The 9,433-nt window shown below is 46.3% G+C and overlaps 1 protein-coding gene across 1 annotated transcript in view; it reads left to right on the forward strand.

Annotated features, from left to right (window-relative positions):
- Window positions 1-9,433, forward strand: part of LOC102239827 (voltage-dependent calcium channel subunit alpha-2/delta-3) — a gene marked incomplete at its 5' end in the record, with an annotated part of 304,116 nt that overhangs the window by 4,152 nt on the left and 290,531 nt on the right. The window contains one exon of the mRNA XM_005868430.2: window positions 5,768-5,901. Coding sequence (XP_005868492.1) covers window positions 5,768-5,901 — 134 coding nt within the window. The remainder of the gene's footprint in view (window positions 1-5,767; window positions 5,902-9,433) is intronic.

Below are 9,433 nucleotides of genomic sequence, written 5' to 3' on the forward strand. Positions count from 1 at the left end.
GAGAGAGAGAGAGAGAGAGAGAGAGAGAAACATTAATGATGAGAGAGAATCATTGATTGGCTGTCTCCTTCACGTTCCACACGTGCTCTGACAGGGACTCAAACCATGACCTCCTAATTCATAGGTAGATGCTCAACCATTGAGCCTCACTGGCTGGGCAAGATCTAGTTTCCTTGCCCCAGGTTACCAGCTAGCAAGTGGCAGAGCCAGAGGCTGGCCCAGTGGGTCTGAAGCCTGAGCCTCACTTCACCAGATCGTGAGGTTACCTCTCTTTGGGGAGAAGAAAGTCGTGTTTCATGGAGGACTCCTGCATGTCTTCCAGAGTTTGAGACTCTAGGAAAAGGAATGTAGAGGTGGAGGAAAGACTTGGTCAGCTAATAAAGACCAAGTGGGATTTCTACCCAACCTTTGTGTTCCAGAAACGGCCCTGCCTCCGCTTGTGTGGGCATGTGGTTCAGTTTCTGACGTTTACAAAGCGGGACATTAAGGCTCTGAGAGGAGATGAGGCAGTTTGGGGTGTGGGTGCTGCGACAGAGCTACAGACGGGCCAGCCTTCCTAGATCCATCACGTGATCCTTTAAATGACCTTTTCTAACATGAAATTTAAAATGTAACATTATTCACAAAGGAAAAGGGTTGTTTCTAAATTTGAGAGTTTGGCTGATTCTGATGGCTTCACCACGGAGGCAGCGGGTAGGGGCCTGGCCCCATGGTCATTCCCTCCAGGTCAGTTCTTTCCAACTCACTGGACATGTGCCCTTTGGCTCCAAGGCCCACCGGACCTCTTGCTGGATGTCTGTGAAGGTCCGAGGGGAGGTGGAGGTAGGAAGTTGTTTATAAATTGCATATATTTTTACAGAAATAAGTGCTTTGTCAGCAGCATGTGATGCTGATGGGGAGGAGGAAGAAGAGAACACTGTTGTCCAGAAGGAAGGCAAACGAGGTCACACCATCGACTTCACTGCCCACTCCACTGTCCTGAGGAGACTGAAATCTGAGCTTTGTCTTATTCAGAGATGAGTGTTTGTAAAGGGAGTGGTGCCTCACAGCAAAGGTGAACAGGGACTTGGCGTGGGAGATAGATGGCCAGGGTCTCCAATGAGGAGCCAACTGGGACCGTCAGCTCTGATGTCATTGTAAAGTAGAATAATGAATGATGGAGCTTCTCATCTAAAGGCACCTTTTAGACAAGGGACTCCTAAGAAATCTAGAGGTGAGGGTGGTAGAATCTCAGAAATACAAAGCACCAGGCTGCGTGTGGTTGATCACAGGGAGCAGTTGTAACCTGGAGTTCACAGGAGGCTCTGTGAGGGAATAAAGTACATAAATAGATGTTACGTAGAAAAATGAGAAGACCATTTGTAATAGGTGGCTAATTACAGCATTAATTACTCCTTGGTAATTACTGAATGATTGCTGATTCTGTTTTCCTACATGATATATGACGTCCAAAAAGGCTCATTAAAGAAGAGAATAAACATTCAAGAGCTAGAATTTAAAAGAAAAAAAGGGGGGAGCGGAGAGGAGGGAAAGGAGCCAGTTCGGAGAATGCAGAGGGAAAACAAGGGAAGCGTCTATGGTTACAGCCAAAGCGTCCAGCCCTCAGCGACTTCCTGTTATCCATCAAAAGTACATTTGTTAACTAAAACTTAGATGAAAACATTTGAAAGCAAGAAAGGGTCTTTCAGAAAGGTTGGAGATTTTAATGGGTTGGGGTTAGATGATTAAATTTGCATGAAGCTTTGCAGTATACGTTATTAATATTATTTGTATAATCTCAGCTTCTCTTACCTTCTATACATCTGCATGCCTGGTCTATATTTTGAAATATAAATGAGAACTGTGCCCTGGGTTTTGAGTAGACCTTTGGTGCTAATTATTGAGCATTTCCCAGGAACCTCAAGGAGAACCATGCATTTCCCCACCCCATCCTCAACTTGTCCTGGCCACAGAGATGCGGACAGCCCATTAGGGGCAACCTCCTGGGGAGGACCTCTGAGCAGCCACGTGTGTCTGTTCTTTTCTGAAACAGGAAGAAGCAGTGTCCTCAGTGGTCAAGGGTAAAGGTTCTGGAATCAGATGAACCTGGGTTGGAATTGATCTGAGACGAATCACTGAGTTCTCTGCTCTGTTTCCTACTGATACAGTGAGCCCATGAGTTGCCCAGGCCCACAGGGGCAAGGTAGATGCCAGTAAGACCCCAGTGGGTGTCCCTGCATTGCTAACCCATACGTGGGCTCTGGGAATTCTGCTCCTGACAAGACGGGTGCCCGTTTTTTGTAATATTTCATGGAGCTAATATTCCAGTGAAAGAGAACATAGTAAACAAGCAAGTCAGAGTTCAGCACCAGATTAATCTTCTGAAGAAAGTGAAGGCAGGGCGAAGTGAGAGGAAGTGAGTTTAGACAGCTGAACCCTGCATGATAAACAAGACCCAGCCATGGAGAAACTGGATAGAAGCTGTGCCAGCCAGAGGGGACAGCAGGAGCCAAAGCCTGAGAGAGGAATGCACTTGGCCTGTCAGCGGAGGAGGAAGGCCAGGGAGCCCAATGAGAGCAATGGTGAGGAAACAAAGGGAGTGAGGCCATCCAGGTGGGGGGCAGGCAGCTGAAGGAGAGTTTGGCAGTGTGGCTAAGAAATTTTGATTTTATTCTAACTCTAAATAGAACCAGTTTTAGGATCTTTAGCAGAGAGATGAGGATCTGCTTTATACTTTCAGATGATCCCTCCGGCTGCAGGATAACGAGGAGGGGTCTGTGGGGAGGCTGTTGCCATACCCTGGAGGAGAGACTCGAGTCAGGAGTGGGCTGGGGCAGAGGAGAGGGGGAAGTGGGTTTCCTATATGTTATAGAGATAGGGCCAGAACATCTTGTTCGTGGACTAGCCATGGGCTGGGGTGAGCAAGGGGTGACTGTCAAGGATAGCGCTTATATTTTTGGCCTAATATGGGGAGTGGCGCCATTTGCTGAGATGGGGAAGAGGCAGTTGGGGGAGGAATGCGTTTGGTGAGGGAACCAGGAGTTGGCTTGGGATGAGTCCAGTCTGAGAATCCTGTTAGTCATCCTGTGGAAGTGTCAGGTATACCGTTGGCTGTGGGTCTGGAGCTCTGGGGAGCAGCCAGCTTTTTGTAGCTTCTCAGAATGTAGACTGTGACCAGCAATGCCAAGTGAGGATGATCTCAGCTCCATCCCCGTCCAAGTGTGTGGTGGTTTTTCCTTTCCACTCCCTCTATGCTAATGACCTGTCTCTCCCATCCTTCTCCTCACATTCATTCCCCTTCTTCTCTTGGCCCAACTTTGGAAAATCCAAATCAAGGATTTTTACTGTTGGCTTTGAGGATCAAGAAAATGCAGACAACCAAGAAGAACTCCTCCTAAGAGTTGCTGTCTTTATGCACATTTTGCACAGGAGCCCCAAATAGGAATTATTCTTCTCGAGTCCAGAATCGTGGAGCTCTCCCCTCCTCTTATCACCATGGCAACATCTCTCTTAAGTGTCCTCTTTGCCTTGATTGTCTAAGACATTTCCCTCAGAACCAGGGTTTGTCCACTAGAGTAAAGATGAAATATTTTCTTTCTTATTCAAACACTGATTGCAGCCACTGTGCCTGGAGGGGTAACTATGGATGCCCCCTTTCATCCAGCGACCCTCTTTAAAACTTGTCTTTCCCACCAATTCTGCAAGAGGGGCCGCCTGGGAGTGTCCCAGTGGATCCCCTGACTTTGGTGCCTGACCTCTGATGGAGGCCAAGGTGCTCATGGGCCCCACTCTTGGGCTGCACCCTAAAACAGGAGCTCAGAGCCTGCTCCTTCAGGGCCCTGTTTCCCCTGGGATGGGCGAGGCTCTGGCCCTGGCAGGGAGGGTGGGGGAGGACAGGAGTGACAATGCATGTTAATTACACTGTGCAGAGCTGTCATCAGGAAGCCAGAAGCCACATGGTCCCGACCTGGTTTGGGGTTGGCACACCAAATTCAAACCAGCTGGGCTTTGTTTGAAAATGCCCTGTCAGGGTCGGGCCCTCTCTGGACAACAGAAGGGCTGGCATTCCCTTACCTGAGCCCTGTTAGGCACTATGAGGTTCTGTAAACACTGTAGCCAGTGCTGAGACAGACCTGGCTCCAGAGGCACTCACACCCTCTCTGATGTGTTGGCACCAGGAGCTGGCATGAGCCTCATTATAAGGGTCCTCATTTAAAGGATGGGGAGGAAACGGGGCATGTCCATCCAGTGTCCCTGCTTCAGATCCTCCATGACTACCTGCCTGTGGGATGAAGCCCAAGCTCTTCCCAAGGTCCTGTGTGCGGGTGCCCTGTGCCTTCCTCTGATCTTATACCACCCACGGTGCCCTCCCGCCCAGCTCCTTTCTCCAGTCACTCCAGCTATTTTCAGTTCCCAGAGGGGGCTGAGTCTGCCCTTCACCTTTATTTACACTCCTTGCTTGGTTGTACACTCTTTAACCCCTCTTCCTCCAGCTACTGGTCCTCATCCTTCAGGGTTAGTGGTGCTGACCCTTCCTGGGGGCTGCCGAGTGCCTGGCTGTCCCTGCTGTGTGCGTTAGGGCAGCGGTCACCAACCGGTGGTCCGTGAGGTCTGAAAGGTTGGTGACCGCTGCTTTAGGGCAACACTGATTGTGCTGTTCTGTGGTTGTTCTACTCAGACTCCCCAGGCCCAGGAGGCAGGGGTCCCACCCATTCTGTTAATCCCTGCTTCTCCAGGGCTAGGTACCAAGAAAGCCCTCCATAAAGGTTTGGATGAAGGGCCCCAGTTCATCCCTTCCCTTCCAACATCTCCCAACCCACCCACAGCAAGGCCAACAGGAGCCCACACTGAAGAGGAACATAGCAATGCCCTGAACTAGAGATCAAAACGGCATCCCCATCCGGAGACAATCGCACAATTAGAACTTATGTTACTTAGAAGCCAGGTCCACCAGCATATTCAATAGGCAGGTCTGGCAACCACACGGGGGTATGAGCTGGCATGTCAGCCTCAAACTCATAAAGGGCAAAATTCTGTAAAAGCAAAAGGCACAGATAAAGAGACTCCCAATCCTGGGCTCACCTCCTGTATTTGCCGCTGGAGACCTGAGGGAACGTGGGGGAGACACATATCCACGGTCTGCCTCGGTCTTCTCCTCTTTACAGTGGGCACAGTTACCCCCACCTCATCGTGTTGTTAAGAATAAATGGGACAAAGCCTTTCCAGTGTTTAGCAAATTTTGTGTCCTTCAGTAAGCACTCAAAAATTAACTATAACTATTATTGTTATAGTGATAAAAATGGATAGCCTTTCCATTTTGAGGTGCATAGTTTTCCCATTGGAAACAAATCCACCAAAGTAAAAAACAAAAGGTTACGAAATGGCATATAAAAGGACCCTTCCGCGCTCCTGCCAGGAAGGTCTGCATGTGCATGCATAGAAAACAGTCTGGGGAGACAGGCTCTAAAGCAGCGGTCGCCAACCTTTGGACCTCACGGGCCACCAGTGGTCCATGGACCACTGGCTGGTGACTGCTGCTCTAAAGGGCCAACAGGGGCTTCCTCTCGGGGGTGAGTTTATGGTTGATCTTAATTGTATTCCTTTGCTTGCTGTTATTTTCTATCATGAACATATGACTCATGAAGTGGGTGATGGCAGAGGGGAGATCTAAGGTTTAACAAGGAAAAGAAGAGGCAGAAATTAGCTAGAGGCCAAGAAGGCGTGGCAGGTGTGGGCTCCCCAGTTGCCGGTCTTCCTGTCTGTTCCTGAACTGGTTCTCCCTTGGCAGGATTCTTCACCCAGATCTCCACGTTGGCTGATGTGCAGGAAAATGTCATGGAATACCTCCACGTGCTGAGCCGGCCCAAGGTGATCGACCAGGAGCACGACGTGGTGTGGACTGAAGCTTACATCGACAGCACCGTGAGTCACGGGCCCCAGGGAGCCTGAGGGTTCATCCCTGTGTTCATTTCAGAAGACAGCAATTGGGCCACTCATCCTCTATAATGGGGTTCAGTGACATTTTCCTTCGTTGTACAGTTTGCAAACAAAGTTGGTGAAAATGTAACCAGCATTCTGGAAGGGGTCTGGTCAGCACAGAAATCTCACTTTTTGAGTGTGTCTTCTCTAGCTACTTGTTTCCTCCCACGTGTGTACAAATGCTGTCATTGGAGCAGTGACGAGGGGCGTGTTAGATTCAGTCCCCCGTCTGAGAGGCCCAGTCCTGGGGATCAATCTTTGGGTCTGAACTTGGGAAGGTGGCTGGGTTTGGCTCTCACAGTGAATCAGAGCCACGGCAGAGGCCACAGCTGTGTTTTCTTCGCTTAGATGAGTGAGAATCTGCTTCGGTGGCGGTGATATAGGCCAGGGCTTGCTTTTGGAACTCTAGCCAAGGCTCATTCTAACGCTGAATTCTAAGCACAGGATTCTGATGCTGAATTAGTTTAAAAGGAGGAACTTTGCCAATCACCAAACAATGGCTCCGTGGCCTGGTTGCTTGTGTATTTTCAGGGTGATTTTTCATAGTGATAATGGGTCTGATGGGAGTGGCGTTTTTCATTAATTGATTGTAAATGTTCGCACAGGGCTTCTCTCCCATCGTTTTTGTTGGGATTAACATCACATTAATCACTGTAACCCAGACATAGCTGTTCTCCAGAGTGGTCTCAATGGCTGCTGTGGGCCGGCTCTTCTCTCCGTGAGTCTCATTCCTGTGGCGTTTCTGGCAGCGACAGGCAGATGCAGGCTGGGGACGGCACGTGGGAACCCAGCTTGGGGGGCACTGCAGCAGCCTGCCCCACCTTGGCCTCTAAGTCACAGTGGGAGCATGGAAATATGAACTGGTCCAGAAGGGGTGTCCCTTCCCCAGGAGAATCACCCTGAGCAGAGGAGGGTGTTAAGCTGAAAACCCTCTCTGGTTGACAAGGAGACCTTGGGCCTGTATCACTGTCAGGGTCCGACACCAGCTTGATTTAGAATCCTGGATGATGTAACTAAGCCGCCCATTTATGTTGGCACCGTAGTAACAATAACAATAGCAACAACAGTGATGGTTTCATCCCCTCTTCTTCCATGCGGCTGAGGAAGGCAGGAAAAGAGCATGAAGAGGAGTATGGCTAGCCGGGATCGAAGCCATCAAGTCACCCAGTGGTTTTGTGTATAAACCCTAAACAGCCAGTTTGATCGGTCACATTATTTGTTCATCAATTTAAAAAATATAAAACAAAGTCTCTACAATTAGAAAATTACAGTGCCAGCACCTGGATAGACAGATAGATCAGTGGAATAGAAGGTCCAAAAATAGCCCCACCTACATATAGAGATGTAGTGTGTGATAAATGTGGCATTGCAGATCAGTGGGGCTGGGGTAGGCTTTGCACTGAATGTCTTTGAGAAAACTAGATAGCCATTTAGAAAAAAAAAGTAGTTCTATTCTTAACATCATACCAAAAAAAGAATTCCAAGGATCAGAGACCTAAAGTGTAAAAAATGAAATCATACAATCAGTAGAACAAAACTTGGGTCGCTTCCTCTGTGACCTGAGTTTGGAGAAAGGCTTTCTAGCAATGACTCCAAAATCCAGATGCAATAAAAAGAAAGATAAGTAAGTTTGACTACTTAAAATAAAAACAAAGCAAAAACCAACTTTTAGTAAGTTGAAAACTATTATAAGCAAAGTCAAAAGGCAAATGATAAAAATAGAAGGAAATAGTTGCAGCATATAGGACACACACAGAACTAATAAGCCTAATATATAAAGAACTTTTAAAAATGGAAGGGAAAATCCCAAAATTCCAATAGGAAACATGAGCAAAAGACATGCACATAATGAAATTAATAAAAAATAATAAATATGGCTTTTAAACATATGGAAGATGTACAACTTCACTCATAATAAGAAAAATGCACATTGAAATGTAGCAATATACCAATTCTCACCTATTAGAGAGGCAAAAACTAAAAGCATTAGTGTATATACACTGTGTTGGTGAGGTTGAGGGGAAGGGACATTCATACGTTGCTATGGGAAGACAGAATGGGCAATCCCACTGTGACCCAGCAATCCCAATTATAGAAATTAACCCTGAAGATGAACCTCAGAAACATAAAAACACATACATTCTGTTCATTGCAGAATTGCTCATAATTGCAAAATACTGTAAGTTACCTAAATACCTAATCATAAGAGATTGATGGATAAACTGTGGTACTTCCACACAATGGAGTCTTAATGCTAAAAACAAGAATGAGGACTGTTTCAATTGGTTGATATGGAATGACTTCTAGGATATATTGCTAAGCAGAATGAGCAAAATGCAAGAATATAAATAAGGTGCTATCTTTTATGTAAGAAAGAAGAGGGAATAAGAAGATGTGTATCTGCTTATTTTAAAAAAAACACACAGAAAGAAAAATGAGAAACCAATAGAACTGGTTACCTCAAGAAGTGGGAGGAAATAAGAAGACGTGTATCTGCTTATTTAAAAAAAAACAGAAAGAAAAATCAGAAACCAATAGAACTGGTTACCTCAAGAAGTGGGAGGAGTGCTGAGAAGAAGGGACAATGGAGGGGGACAGATGTCTCTGAGTTATCTTCTTGCATAGTTTTGACAAAGCCTGTTTCCAAAAATTGAAAAGTAAACAAAATGGGGCAAAACCAATAGTGACTGTAAACAAAAGAAAATGAATTTAACTACATTTCAAATGAGAAAAAAAAATATATCCCAAAAAGTAGGGAAAAGAAGCAACCTTTTGACTATAGTAGTTGCGCACTTTATTAAATTTTGAACAGTACTTTGACTACCTTCAGGCTAAGGGGGAAAAAAGAACTGCAAGTAAATTTTAAACTTTTGGTGACGTTTGTAGTAATGTGGGTATAGCCATTCTGAATTTATTTTGTGAGTGTGGTAGGATTGAGCACATGTGTAAATGGGGGGAGACAAGGCAGACCTGTGGGACGAGACTGGATTGAAGGTATCAGCATTGAAGTACCACTTTGCAACGATTTTCATAAAGAGTGGTTAGGGCAAAGGTCATCAGTGGATGCTACATCTAGGGGAAAATTTTGAGCAGAATCTTTTCATTGTCTCAAAGAGCCTTCCCAGAGGTTTTTGACAAGTTGTGAGGGGGCAAAGTAGTATGAGTGAATATCAACAAAATCTTGAGTGGGTCATCAAAATTAGTGTCACCCATGAGGAGCGTGCTTTCGGAAAAGGACACATCACACTTAGATTATTCTGGCTGGGGATATGTTACCTGAAGCTCCTGGAGGAAGCAGATTAAGCTTTGTTTTTTTGTTGTTGTGTTTTTTTAACACACTTTATTTTATTTATCTTACCTAATAATAGACAAACATGGTACTTGACCATACCTTCGCTACGCCTCCCATTGGCTAATCAGCGAGATATGCAAATTAACTGCCAACAAAGATGGCGGCCGACAGCCACAGAGCTGG

Source organism: Myotis brandtii, unplaced genomic scaffold, assembly GCF_000412655.1.
Source record: "Myotis brandtii unplaced genomic scaffold, ASM41265v1 scaffold268, whole genome shotgun sequence".
NCBI classification, from domain to species: Eukaryota; Metazoa; Chordata; class Mammalia; order Chiroptera; family Vespertilionidae; genus Myotis; species Myotis brandtii.